This window comes from Cryptomeria japonica, chromosome 10 (assembly GCF_030272615.1).
Source record: "Cryptomeria japonica chromosome 10, Sugi_1.0, whole genome shotgun sequence".
Lineage (NCBI taxonomy): Eukaryota > Viridiplantae > Streptophyta > Pinopsida > Cupressales > Cupressaceae > Cryptomeria > Cryptomeria japonica.
The window spans coordinates 733307625-733322413 of record NC_081414.1 but is presented as its reverse complement, the minus strand read 5'-3'; the positions used below and the strand labels follow the sequence as shown (position 1 = coordinate 733322413).

At 34.7% G+C, this 14789-nt stretch overlaps 2 protein-coding genes across 7 annotated transcripts in view; both read left to right on the top strand.

Annotated features, from left to right (window-relative positions):
- Window positions 1–2461, top strand: part of LOC131045576 (disease resistance protein RUN1) — a 68189-nt gene extending 65728 nt beyond the window's left edge. The window contains exons 3-4 of the mRNA XM_057979184.2: window positions 36–2300; window positions 2420–2461. Coding sequence (XP_057835167.1) covers window positions 36–2169 — 2134 coding nt within the window. The 3' untranslated portion in view covers window positions 2170–2300; window positions 2420–2461. The remainder of the gene's footprint in view (window positions 1–35; window positions 2301–2419) is intronic.
- A 631-nt stretch (window positions 2462–3092) lies between these two features.
- On the top strand, window positions 3093–12081 carry LOC131045577 (uncharacterized). 6 transcript variants are annotated; one of them, XM_057979189.1, is made up of 4 exons: window positions 3093–5058; window positions 5395–5482; window positions 5774–5890; window positions 11719–12081. In XM_057979189.1, exons 1-4 carry the CDS (start codon window positions 4952–4954, stop codon window positions 11743–11745), a joined length of 339 nt encoding a protein of 112 aa, XP_057835172.1. In that variant the 5' UTR covers window positions 3093–4951; the 3' UTR covers window positions 11746–12081. The 6 variants fall into 6 exon arrangements, 4 of the variants coding, with proteins under 4 accessions (XP_057835172.1, XP_057835170.1, XP_057835171.1 ...); XM_057979187.1 differs by having other exon boundaries at window positions 11715–12081; XM_057979188.1 differs by having other exon boundaries at window positions 5774–5896.
- The last annotated feature ends 2708 nt before the right edge of the window (window positions 12082–14789 follow it).

The following is a 14789-nucleotide window of genomic DNA, read 5'->3' as shown; positions in this document are numbered from 1 at the left end:
TTTTTGTTTAATTGTTATGGATTGGTTATTTGCAGCTTTGAAGCTCAGCTAGTGAAGAGGGTGGTGAATAACATAATTAAGACTTTGGACAGGGTGCCGTTAGAAGTTGCCAAGCACCCTGTTGGACTGGAAAGCCTAACCGACGATCTCATTCACAAATTTGAACTCAATTCAAAGGGAGGTGTGGTTAAATCTGGATTGTGGGGTATTGGCGGAATTGGCAAGACCACAGCTGCTAAGGCTGTGTATAATCAAGTGTTTGCTGATTTTGATTCTGCCTCTTTTGTCTTTAATGTTCGCGCCACTTCTGCAGATGCCAAGGGCCTTGCAAAATTGCAGAGAAAAATTATTAAAGATGTAACCAAATGTGGTGAAGAAGTGGATAGTGTTGATGAAGGAAAGTCTTTGATGAGAGATCGTTTGGGAGGAAAACGCCTGCTTCTCATTCTAGATGATGTGGACAACGATGCGCAATTGAATGCTTTGGTTGGTGATTGGCTGGCCCCTGGTAGCAGACTTATTATTACTTCTAGAGACAGGCACATTCTCCATCTTGCGGGGGTTTCAGCTGAATTCATCCACGAGATGAGCGGATTGCAGATAAATGAAGGTCTTAAGTTATTTAGCTGGCATGCATTTTTGAGAGAATCTCCAATCCTCACTCACCATGATCTCTCCAAAAGAATAGTGGAAGCTTGTAAGGGGCATCCTCTTTCACTGGAAGTGATTGGATCGTTCTTGTATGATAAGCAGAATGACCCAGATTGTTGGGCAGAAGCTGTTGACAACATTACTCTCCATGCAGACATTCAGAAAACACTCTACATCAGTTACAATGCTCTTAGTGAAGAGGAAAAAGAAATATTCCTCGACATCGCTTGCTTCTTCATTGGAGAAGATAAAAGGTATCCCATTGTTTTCTGGAAATCTATGCACCGGATGGTACACACAGCTATATCTAATCTTACCCTCAAGTTACTGATAAAGATTGACGATAATGGTGAGTTTAATATGCATGACCATTTACGAGATATGGGGCGAACCATTGCTGAAAAAGAAAAAGAGGGTACCCGACTATGGGAGGGGGCTGATTTAAGCACCGTATCCAATAACATCAATTTGTCTCGCCTTCGACTGAATGGAGGTAATTGGCAAAGGCTTGAAACATTATACAGACCTGGTCTACGATTTCTTCATTTGAAGAATCTGCTCGTTGACACGCTACCCATGCTTCCTTCAAGTTTAATATGGTTAAGGTTGGAAAAATGTAGCTTTGCAATACAAGAGACATTTCAATTCAGCCTAGTGGGTAACATTTTGCAACTGAGGATAATGCAAATAAGCGGCGATATTTGCAACCTGTCACAGTTGCAGCATTTAGATAAGCTCAATGCTAAGCTCCCTGATACCATTGGCAACCTATCACAGCTGGAGTATTTAGAGTTGGAATGGTGCCCATATTTAAACAAGCTCCCTGATACCATTGGCAACCTATCACAGCTGCAGCATTTAGTGTTGAGAAACTGTTATAATTTAAATAGCCTCCTTGATATCATTGGCAACCTATCACAGCTGCAGTATTTAGAGTTGACGGGGTGTATAAATTTAAATAATCTCCCTGACACCATTGGCAACCTATCGCAGCTTCAACATTTAACCTTGATGCAATGTGAAAAATTAAATAACCTTCCTAATAACATTGGCAACCTATCTCAGCTGCAATATTTAGACTTGAGAGGGTGTCGTAATTTAAATATCTTGCCTGGTACCATTGGCAACCTATCACAGCTGCAGTATTTATACTTGAGAGTCTGTATAAATTTAAAAAACCTCCCTGATACCATTGGCAGCCTATCACAGTTACAGCATTTAGACTTCGGTTGGTGTATAGAATTAAATAACCTTCCTAATACCATTGGCAGCCTATCACAAATGAAGTATTTATGCTTGGAAAATTGTATAAATTTAAATAACCTCCCGGATACCATTGGGAACTTATCACAGTTGCAGTGTTTAGACTTGGCAGGGTGTATAAATGTAAATAACCTCCCTGATACCATTGGCAACCTGTCACAGTTGCAGGAATTATACTTGGAAGGCTGGACAAATTTAAATAATCTTTCCCGTATCATTGACAACCTACCACAATTGCAGCATTGTTACTTGTGATAGTGTACAAATTTAAATAACCTCCCTGATACGATTGGCAACCTATCACAGCTGTGAATACTGGACCATGAATACTAAGGCACACGGTGACTTATTTTTCTGGCCGTGGAAGGAAGAGAGATTGAAGTGAGGTGGGTGCAGGATAAGTAGTGATACTTTCTTATCCGAAAATGATGTTTAGAGTGGGAGAATTAATACACACTTTTGTTTTTAGAATTTGACGCATTCGTGTTTGGCGATGAGTTTCCAGAGGTGCGCTCAAGTTTGGAAGTCTGGAGATTAAACTTCAAAGGTGAGTTGTCTCTTCTATTAATGTTTTTTTTTTATCAAACTAAATATGGAAGAGTAAATCTTTTGTTAATTGAACAAAGCACAGTTACATAGATCGGGCAGTCCGCAGAAGTCATATGATGACAGTGGCAAGCTTTATTTTTTATTTATTTTTATCCCTCCACCATCTTATATTTCACATATTTATTTCAGTTATGTAATAGATTATTCTATTTTATTTTTTAATATAATAAAGGTCAAAGAAGAAAACTCGTTGCATATAATGAGTGTTCAAGAAGACGGACGATCAACTTGGATGGTGGTGAAGTTATTTTTCTAGTTGCTAAATAGACGTCTATCAGGTTCTTGTTATTTATAGCAAATCTTTTGATTTAAATGTATAATAGATACGATATGAAGATAACATTTCTACATGGTGATTTGGAGGAAGAGATCTTCATGATACAATTAAAGCGCTATAGTGTTAAAGGTAAAGGAGTCTTTAGTTTGTAAATTGAAAAATCTATGTATGGTTTCAAATAGTCTCCTAACATGTGATACCAAAAAATTGGTTTGTTTATGCCAACTTTGAATTTTCAAGGTCTAAAATAGTCTTTAGACTATTGTGCTTATTATAAAATGGATGGCAATTGATTACCATATGTTGAACAAAGAACCCAACCTTTCATGCAAGGACAAAGGATAAATATATTTTGTACCTTTTTGTTTGTGACATGATAGAGGATGGGAGGGTGATGTTGAAGAAAGTTGACCCTTATTGGAATGCCGTAGATGTGTTGAGAAAGCAAGTCAACACAAAGAAGTTCAAGTGGTGAAGTAAGTCTATGGGTCTCTTAGCCCTTAGCAAATAATTAATGGTGTTGGTATTCCCTTTGCTTTTGCAAGGTGTTTGATAAGTGGAAGAATGTTAAGAAACGTGTCTCAGTCTTGATCCTAATGTTAAGAATAAATAATACAAATTTTGAGCTATAGAATAAATAAGTTCAAATTTTAGGGCTTTAGAGGTTGATTTTGGCTCCAAATTTATTGAAATGGGCTTTAATTGGGGAAATTAGATTATGATGACATTGGCCTCTTCTAGATCTATAATTAAAAGAAATTGGGCTTAACCGTCTGCCCAAATAAAAAGTTATGGCCTTTGAAAGCTAGGCTTCCCACATCGAAAATATAAGAGCATCTATGGTGCACAAGAGTGCTATATGAGGTCAAATTACACTTGTTGATTGACCTAGACACACGTTATGAAACATCATAAGATGTCTTCCAATAGTGATATTGGAGGCAAAATGGACTCAAGTTGTTGAATTGACTATGACAATTTGTAGAACGAATATGCTATTTTTTAGCCTATAGACTCATCTTGGAATTTAGGCAATGGATTTTTTATTAGAGATTTAGGTACTGCAATTTGGATGGTTTTGGCTCATGGTTTCCTAATTACAGTGTTATGGTTTTTACTTTTTAGTATTGATTCTTTTATTTATTGGGTTCTTGAGATGGAGATTTCATAGAGAGTTTTGTAGGTACCGTTTTGTTGCAAAATTACTCCAAATCTCTAATTGATGATTCTTCTATAAAGCTTTAGTCTCTACAAGTGTTTTGTAATCATTGATTAGTGAGTTATACATGGATTTGCTTTCAAGTAGGGTTTTTCTTTCAAAATATTTTTCTTCCAATAAATTGTTATATTATGATATTTTGCTTTTATGTTTATATTATTGTAACTATATGATCAATTTAATTTTTGCCTATATCTTTATATTTAAGTTAGTGTCAGAAGCATATTTTGCACCTCTACTTCCTTTCAAAAGTGTAGAAAAGAAAACGTGTTGATTACTGCATGAAAATTATTGTCAACCTCAGCTATGGAGTTGTAACCTCAAGAATGCCAATTACCATTAAAATTTCCTTTGAAAACATCATTCCTGGTTGCAAAGGAAATTTTTTTATCACCTCATCAAGTAAAAAAATATGGTCAAAATATCCATCTCAGACGGTCCTCTTTTGTGCTATATTCTCATTATCTTTCCATGTGTAGTGTGCAAGTTGGGGATCAAATTTGTCTTTATAAGAAATGCAATGCTTTAAGAAAGTAGGAAACTGCGTCTCATTCAGTTTATCAATATCCACTGTTTACTTCGGACTGTCTTTATCAAATGGTGTTTAATTGGTTAACAAAGATTTTTTTAGCACTACGAATCCCATTAATTTCTTATAGTTCATTTCAAGCTTTAATCTGACTATATTAGAATTCAACTCATTCATATTCTAATTTAAAACTCTCCACAAATATCATATTCAATATGGTTTATCTTATCGTGCATGTTTGTTGGTTGATAATTTCTATTTGGATACATTATATTTCTCAATTCTGTAAGCCTTGAAATGCAATATCTCATTTTTTTGTTGTTGCTTTCATTTTTAGATAATTCTATTCTTTGGGAGACCAAATTAAGATGGCTTAACTTCTAATGAATTGGATGTATTTTAAATGAAACAGGGTGTTGAATTTTCTGCAAATGAATATTTCATGGATGCAAGCTTTGTTCTTCCAATAACTGTGTTGTGTATGCATTGCATGCATAAATTATTTGTAAGGTATGATTATTTGATTGTGGCCTAAAAAATGTTGTTTTCATGCTTCATGATTTGTGTTTTCATAAATTATTTCGAGGGTATACTTATTTAATTGTGGCCTAAAATTGTTCTCTTCTTGCTTCATGATTTGTGTCCAAATTTAGAAATATATTTTGCATAAAATATTATGTTTTGAGTGTGGATACTCTTGCAGAATGGTGTATATTATGATCAAACTGTTTCAACAAAATTCTCTTTCTGTATATGTCATTTTGTATTGTGTGGCCGCAAGTGCATATGATATAAAAGGAATTGGTCTAATTAAATATTGGAGTTGACTAAATAATTTTATTGCAGTGTTGAATCAATTTTTTCAAGATTCAGTGTCGTAATTGCTTTTTCATTAGGACTGGCTGGGAGACTTGCTTGTCACCTAAGCTGTGAGGTTTGTTGTTTGCCTCATTTATTGTACTAAATCTGCATTTTTTATTTATTTTTGTTTAATTAGTGTAGAATATTTAGAATCTTCACTGTTAAATTACTTTGTTTCTTGGATCAAACGCACAGTTATAGTAAGCATGCATATGCTTGGTAATTTGAATGATTATCTACTATGTAGATGCTATACTTTGAATATAGAATTGCAGGAATCATTTCAATAAAGTTTCATTAACTTTCAAGATATGAATTTTTGTAGTCGTTTTAAACTTGACCTTCTTACTCTGCTCCATTGAAGCGGACACAAGTGTCATCAATCCTGTTCTATGCAAGTTTTTCTAGCTCCAATGGGAACTTCTATCTCTATGGTTGCTGCACTCTTTGGGAGACATTGCGTCGCTATTGTCAACACAATGTATTGGTTTGTAACATTTCTTCTTGTAAATAATATTTGCTTGCATGAATTTGTTACTAGAAACTTTATATGTTAAAATTTATCACCTATCATTTGGAATATAGTTTAACCAAGTCTTCAGTGTGAGAATGTCTTATTTTATGCATGTTTCCAATAGAGGTCTATAAGTGATATGAATTCCTGGATATGAAACTTGTATTCTATTGGGAAGTATCAATTCCATGGTTAAATGGCTATCCATCTCTGAACAGATGTTATGATGGAATGTGTATTTTTTTTATTTTGGCTACCTTTACCTATTTGTTTTTTCTTTGAGTTTTTGTGAGTACAGATGAGATTTGCTTGGCTGAATATAGCAGGAACCGGACAGAAATCTCTTAAGGGTCTTTGATATTTTGAAAATCTTCATGGTTAAGAAACTAGTGAAATATCTAAGGACCTTATCGATAAATTAACTTTCTTGCTGGGAATAATGATAAATTTGTGTTCTTATTAACCCTAACAATGTTTGCCCCCATACTTGTAATATCAAGTCTCATGATGGTATTTGGCGCCAGTCAATTGAGAAATTAGATAGGGAGCTTCTTAAGTCTCCTTTATTTTTGGATGCTCCATTACTTATGGATTTTAAGAAAAAACAACAGGTTGTTGGCTCTGTCCCTAAATCCCTTAATAAAGATAGTTTGTCGGTAGGACCTTCGATTGAAGGATGTGGAAATGTCTCTTCGCATAAATTGGTAGAAACAAGTCACATTCATCTTGAAAACAATCCATTGTGTCATAGTTTTGGGAAACCAAATGATCACACTTCGGGTTCGGTCTCACTTTCGTCTTTTCTAAAGACATTTTCTAATAACGGGGGTATAGTGATGGATGATAATCCCTTGATAAATGGAGTAGATCATTCATTGACAATAGATTTCCCTAAGATGCCAAATAATCACATAAAGGCTAAGGACGACAATTTGTCTTCATGCACTCATAAGGAGGTTTTGGATTCTTCAAAGAATGTGAATTTAGATAAAAATGCAGTGGTTGATATGGAAACTATTAAACAAGTACCTACCATAGGTTTTCCTAATGATGCTTCTTTAGTTTAGGAAATTAAGAATTTGGTGTCTAATAATTCCCCTCTGAATGTTGCAATTAATATGGCTAATGAATCTTCCTTAGGGAATAGTAATCCATCAGAGGTTGTCCCTGTTATTATGCCAGATGAGAATCTGGTTCAGCAAGTAAATGATATTTTTAACAATCATGCACATCAGATGGATGAGGGTATTATTGATAGAGTTTTTTGTTCAATTGAGATTGATTTGGGGGGTATAAACTTGACCCTTCCAATTTCTGAATCTGCTAATCCTTTTGCAGTTTTGGCTACAACAGAGTTGGGTTTTGAAGATAATCCAATTATCCTGGCTTCTCCAAAGTCATGCAAGAGTTTACCAATTGTCCAAACAACTTTGGTTTTTTCACCATCAGTGGTTTCTCTTGGGAGAGGTAGGCCTCCAAATAATCTTAAGACTCAAATGGAAATTGATGCTGGAATTCAAAAGACTTTGTCCCTTTCTCCTGCTAGTGGGCAAGGGAGGCATTTGGTCTCTCTTGGTAGGCCTAAGAAAACATGCCTAACTCTTGTAAGTGTAAAAAGAAAGAGGAGTAAAAGATCTGTGACTAGTCCTCCTATGACAAGGTCAGGGGCTGTGAAATGTAATTTGCAAGGTTGCTTTGGGGAAAGCAAAAATTCTCCGATTAATGGGAAGAGGGGAGCTTCGGCCTCCCCTCGAGGACAATGAGAATTATTTCTTGGAATGTTAGGGGCTTAAATGCCTCTAACAAGAGACGCTTCATTAAGTTCCAAATGGACTTAATTAAGTGTGATATTTTTATGTTGCAAGAAACAAAGTTGTCAAAGGAGTCTGCTGATTTGGTTTTTTCATCTTGGAGGTGGAATTTTCTTTCTTCTCCTTCTTGTGGTGCTTCAGGAGGTTTGGCACTGCTTTGGAATAATTATAATATTGAGGTACAGTTAGTGGCATCTGCTACAAATTGGATGTTGACTTTAGTTATAAGCAAGATTTTGAAGGTTAAATTCTAGCTTTTTAACGTTTATACTCCATCAGGAATTCAAGGGAAGAGTAAGTTATGGGGTGAATTAAAGAATTTTTCTTCTCCCTTAAGACATGGTTCCTTTATTATCTTCGGGGGTGATTTTAATGCTATCACTGATTTAGATGAGAAAAGAGGAGGTGTTTTCCCTTATAAAAAGATTATGGATGGCTTTGTGGATTTCATTTTTGATATGAGCCTTTTTTATTGTAAGTCTCAGAATAGGGTTTTCACATGGACAAACATGAGAAGGGATTTTTCTCAGATTGCCGAGAGATTAGATCAGTTTTTGTTATCTGAGAATTGGATTGATTCAGATTTTGAATTCTTTTCCTCTATTCTACTAGTCTCGGCTTCTGATCATTTTCCAATTTTCCTTTCAGTTATTGAGGATAGGGCTTCTTTTAAGTCTCCATTTAAATTTGAGCCCATGTGGTTTAGAGATTGTTCCTTTTTCCCTCTACTTATGAAATGGTGGAATTCTACTCCTTTCTGTTTTGGGTCCCGTATGTTTTGGATTTCTAAGAAGTTAAAAATTTGAAATTGAATATTAGGGAATGGAATATCTCACATTTTAAGAACATTTTTTCAGGAGAAACAAAGGATTCAAGATATGATTGAGTGTCTTGATACTCATGTGCTTCAACATGGTATGGTGCCACAAGTTTTTGATGAATTGAAGTCACTAAAATTACAGCTTGAGGAGATGTTAGCTAGAGAGGAAATCTATTGGAGACATAAATCTAGAGAGTTATGGATTTCAGATGGTGACAGGAACACAAAATTTTTTCATTCTTCAACTAAGATTAAAAGATGTAAGAATAGGATATCTTGTATTTAGTGTCAGAATGGGAATTTATTGACAAAGCCGAAGGATATTGCTTCAGAGGTAGTTAGGTTTTTTAGGTCATTATTATCTTTGGAAAATTGAAGTCTCAGCAATGATATTATATCTAATATTCCTCGTTTAGTATCTTTAGAAGACAATAAGATGTTGATGTCTCCCTTTTCCTTAGAATAAGTTAAGAGTGTTGTTTTTGCCATGAATCCGAATAAAGCTTTGGGACCAAATGGTTTTACCCCTTTATTTTTTCAAAAATGTTGGGATTTTGTGGGCAATGATGTTTTATTGGCTCTCGAGGAAGCTAGGAGAAATAGGTCTATTTTAAAAGAATGTAATACTACAATGATTGCAATTATTCCTAAAAAAGAGGATACTAAGACTTTTTCTTACTTCCGCCCCATTGCTTTATGTAACACTTTGTATAAGATATTTACGAAGGCAATTTCCCTTAGGTTGGCAAAAATTCTACCTACGATCATTTCATTGGAGCAAGCTAGTTTTGTTCCTGAAAGGGAGATGACAGAGGGTGTAATTGTAGTACATGAGGTGTTTCATTCTATTTCCACCCAAAGAACCCCGACCATGATACTTAAACTAGACATGATGAAGGCTTATAATAGAGTAGATTGGGGGGCTTTATGTGTTGTTCTTGAGAGGTTAGGTCTTTCCAAAGCCTGGGTCAAATGGATTTATGCATGTATTTCTTCTGCAAGATTCTCAGTTTTAATTAATGGTTCTCCTTAAGGTTTTTTCACTTCCTCCAGGGGTTTGAGACATGGAGATCCCCTTTCTCCCTTTTTGTTTATTCTCCTAGTTGAAACCTTTAGTTGGGCTATTAGTTGAAACCTTTAGTTGGGCTATTAGGGCTGCTAAAGTTGGGGGGCTTTGGAAAGCTATAAGGATTCAAAATATTCCCCAAAGTATTTCTCATTGTCTCTTTGCAGATGATACTATGTTATTTGGACATGCTTCATTAGTTCAGGCAAAAGTGATTAAAGGAATGATACAAAATTATGCATTGTTTTCTGGTCAAAAAGTGAATGGTGATAAATCAAAGATTTTCTTCCTTAATACATCACAACTGGTTCAGCATAGGTTGCAATCCTTTTGGGGATTTGAGACTGGAAATATTCCATGTACTTACCTTGGGATTCATTTCTTTGTTAAACAAGATAAGATTAGTTTTTGGGATAAGATTAATTCCGGTCATTTCTAAAATAATTCTCTCATGGAACCATAGATGCTTAACTTTGGCGAGTAAAATTGTTCTCATCAAGTCTGTTTTGAATGTTGTTCCCATTTATCTCATGTTTGTTTTGAAGTCTCCAAAAGCAATTATTGTTAGTTTACAGGATACTCTTAGAGATTTTCTTTGGAATAATAATAAAGTTGGCAAGAAAAAATTCCCTTTAGTTGCATGGGATAAGGTATGTTTTCCTAAGGAACTTGGGGGAATAGGAATTCAGAGTCTAGAGAATCAAAATTTAGCCTTAGGTGCTAAGTTGGTTTCAAAATTATATGACAAGCCTAGCTCCTTATGGGCACATATTATGTTTGCCAAATATTTAAATAGTGGACCAAAAGAGTACAATTTTAAAGTCTCAAATTTGCCTTTGGGTTCTACTATTTGGAATTTCCTTTGTAAATGTAGATCAATTATTTTGCCTCATCTCTCATGGATTGTTCACAATGGTAGAAAGCTCAGATTTTGGGATGAGGTATGAGACTTGATAGGCTTGCTATTACTGTTGTTTTCCTTTGTGTCCTTTGTAACAAAATTTTGGAATCTTCTTCACACTTGTTCCTACATTGTGATTATGCTTATGAATGTTGGCAGTGGTTCTTTGAGAAGTTAAATATATCCTTTGTTATTGGTAAGGATCTCATTTCCCATTTTAGTTCTTGGCCCTTTTGTTTGCCTCATCTTTTTATGGATGCCTTTGGATCATATCTCCATCTATTGTGATTTGAAATATTTGGCTAGAGCGAAACAATAGGATATTTAAGAAAACAAGTTCTCCTATGTCTGAGGTTCTATTAAAAATTGAGTCTTCAATCTCTGAGGTTGCTTTGTCGTTTATTTTTAAGAATTTGGACAATCTTACATCTTTTTCGCACTGGGATAGTAGAGTTACTAGAGCTTGGAAGATGTTGTCGGATTTACCCTCTCATGGTTCAATTTTAAAAAAGAATGATGCAATAGGTAAGAGATGCTCTGCTATATGGAAACCTCCTCTGCAGGGGCACTTTAAACTGAATTTTGATGGGGCCTCTCGTGGTAACCCTGGGTCGGCTGGGGTAGGCATGGTAATTTATGATCACAATGCAAATTTTATTCGAGCTAAGTGTCACGCTATTGGTTTTAAAACTAACAATTATGTAGAATTTCATGCTTTGTCTTTTAGATTGGATATGGCAATCTCTTTGGGAATTAAGGACTTAATAATTGAAGGTGATTCTATGGTGATTATTCAATGTGTTATGAAAAAGAAATCAAATTGTTGGAATTTGCAGTATATACTTGATCTAATTTTATAAAAATTGGAATTGTTTGAATCTTTCTTGTTATCCCATTGTTACAAAGAAGTTAATAAGATTGCAGATTATTTGGCAAATTTAGCCATTGATAGCAATGCTAATCAGCGAGAGGTGGGTTTTGAGGAAATTCCTTCTAGGGTATGGGAAGGTTTGCAACAATAGTTATGTGATTTTCTTGAGTAATGTTGATGTAAAATTTATGATGATAATTATTCCCACTTTCCCCTTTCATTTCAAGTATTCATGTTCGTTGTCTGGAGGAGAGTTCAAGCTCATGGTATTTGATACAATAGTGTTTGTCCAAAAGTTTTTTGATACTTTCTTTTTTGGCAGGAAGGTTTTTGGCTCATGGGATTTGGCATAGGGCTTTGGAAAATTCTGTCTTCTTCCATTGAAAGCAACTGTGGAGTCTACATTTAAAAATTATATGGGCTCTATGTAAAATTGATATTATATGTGTTGTGACCACAATTGGTATGTGGTTTTGCACAGGGTGTATAAACTGATCTCTTAGATACTATAGGTTTGTTTTATGAGCTATGACCGGAGGTTTTCTTCCCAGGGTTCTTTCCTTTGGTATGCTCTTTGAATCCTGTGTAAAAAATAAAAAAAATATTAATAAAAAAGTGTAGTGGAATAATCCACTTTTATTGAAAAACAATAAAAATGATAAATTTGTCAAGATTACTTCTTGTTTCAAGGATTCTGTAGATGAACATAACACCAAAGAAAACATTTGGAGTGTTGTATAGAAATCTTGCATCAATTTTCTTCATGAAACCTTTGTAGATTCAAATCTCCAAGTATGTTTTGGATTGCTCTGCATTTTTAAAAGATGTAAAATACATAATTCAAAAAGTTGATGGCTATTAATGTATTTTAATTTTTTTTAGTTTTAGTTGGCTGAATTGCATGCACTGAGAACAATATTGCACACTGGCTTATGATGTTCTCTCTAATTCAACACAGGTACTGATGAAATGTTGCATTTCTTTTTAGATTTACAACTTAGCTACAAATTTATTATAAAGGGACCTAATTCAGCTTATTTTGTTCTCTTTGAACTCATGCTTCTTCAATTTATATTGGTCAAGAGACCACGTCAAGTTTGGCAACTACTCTTCCTGCTCCAAAACTGGATAAGTAGTCATCGACAGCTGAAACAGAGATGCGTAGTCATCACCTCCCATATGGTAAAACCAGTCTGAAGAATGAAGAAGACAATGACTTGGACAATTTTAGTGTCTTCCAGTTGCCACCAAGTAGTTTCTGAAAGCACAGATCAACATGAATCAATTTCAGAAGATTCATCCAAACAAGGAATTGATTTTCCAGCTAAAGATTGATGATTTTTAATCATTTTCTGGATCTCAATTACTTACAGATTCAATTATAACCAAGGCAAATCCTATAAGATACATGCAAGCTCACTTTTTGTAGCTTTTGAAGGGCATATAACATAACAAAAGTGAACTGAACAGAAAGAGAATCTCCAAGAAGAATCATCAGATAAATCAAGTGAAGATTTTCTACAGATCCCAAAGAAACCCATATGACAACAATCAAGAGAATTTTTCAGATAGTTGAGAGGCACTGAAGATTATGGTTTACTATATAAAAAGAAGAATGATTTTGACTTAAAAGTCTATATTGATGTTGATTGGGTAGGAAATATTGATGATAGGAAAAGCACAAGCGGTGAAGCTTTTTTTTTGGGAGAAACACTAGTGAGTTGGCTTAGCAAGAAACAAGGATGCATTTCACAGTCAACTGCTAAAGCTGAATATGTCATTACAACATTGAATTGTACCAATATAGCATGGACCAAACAACTGTTGGAAGGTATGAATGAGACAGTTACCGAACCAGTAACTATATTTTGTGATAATACAAGTGCTATTAACATTTCAAAGAATCCAGTAATGCACTCTAAGATAAAGCATATTTCTATAAAGTATCATTATCTAAGAGAAGAAGTTCAAGAAAAGAAAGTTGTGCTGGAATATGTTAGCACAAAGGAACAAATACCAGACATCTTCACAAAGCCACTACTAAGGGACACTTTTGAGTATCTCAGAAGTAAGTTAGGGGTCCTACCCCTATCTAGTACTCACTGATAGAGTTCGGTGAAACCATCAATTCTATGACTCTACAGAATACTATTTATGAGTTGATGTTGATTTACACACTTTAGGAGGTTGCCTAAAGTTGTGCAGGAAACAGTGAATGAAGACAAGATGCCCCGACCGAGACTAAGATGATACATTTGTATATGTTTTAACAACAAGGAAATTACTTCACAAGTGAAGTAATCATGGATTAGTTTTACTTTTGGCATTGTTGTCAAAGGGGGAGAAGAATAATTATAGGGGGAGAATATTACAGGAGAAGTTTACAACTCAAGGATAACAGGAGAAGAATAGCAACAGTTCGAATCAATTGGAATAAATCAAGTTGGTATTGCCATCAATGCCAAAGGGGGAGATTGTTGGCAGTACATTAAGTTTGTTGGTATGATGATATTGAGAAGGTTGTTGGAGATTGATGATAAAATTGATAAAGGATGAAAACTGTCTTAATAATATTATTTTGTCATTGATGTCAAGCAATTGATTTTCTGATTCAGTATGATGTTGCCATATCTTAAAGAGTATGTTTTGATGAGTATAAATATGTCGGTAAGTGACACTGAAAGAATGTGAAAATGAAGGGGAGTAATAAGTTATTCAATGGACAACTATTATTGAGTTAGACAGTGATGAGATTATGTTATTTTGATTTTTTTGATATCCTATATATGTGTATTCCAAGACTGAATAAGAAGGAGAAAAGATTTCATGTAATAGAATGAGTAAAGGTTTGATACTATTCTATTTTACCGAGCAAGGATCCAGTCGGTAAATTTCAAGGTTATCGATGTTGGTTAAAGAAGAAAGAAGCCACCAAGTGTCGTCAGCAAGCAAAGCTACAAGACAGTAACCGAGATGAATACAAAATGTCTACCGAGTAAAGTTCAGAATTAACCGAGTGTCAACCGAGCAGTAACAAAATGCATTGGATGAATAAATACATTATTAAATGAAGGATGCCGATGAACTAGAGATTTATAGAAGATTGGAATGTAGTGCAAGAAGTTTGTTAAGTATCAACGACAATGAAAATTCAAGAGTTAGATCTACAACACAGATTGAATGGTCATAACCAAGCACAAGTACCAAGGAAGGAATACAAGTTTCAAGGCAAGATAAAACATTTTTTTAGTTCGAAGGATTCAATGAACCTAGTCAAGTTTGAAGATCTGATGGCTAATATTAATCATGGGAAATGTGATTAAGGAGATTAAGTGGTTAGGAATTGCTTATAAATAAGGAATAGTTGATGACCAATGTATGCAGGCAAATAGAAGAA

Bases quoted from the DNA above. Each gene is read 5' to 3' on its own strand.
- LOC131045577 (XM_057979186.1), top strand. From the start codon at position 4,952: ATGAAACAGGGTGTTGAATTTTCTGCAAATGAATATTTCATGGATGCA. The intron at 5,483-5,773 runs GTTTGTTGTTTG...GCTCCATTGAAG, and splicing joins CTTGTCACCTAAGCTGTGAG to CGGACACAAGTGTCATCAAT. The intron at 5,897-11,714 runs GTTTGTAACATT...CTTTTTTGGCAG, and splicing joins ATTGTCAACACAATGTATTG to GAAGGTTTTTGGCTCATGGG.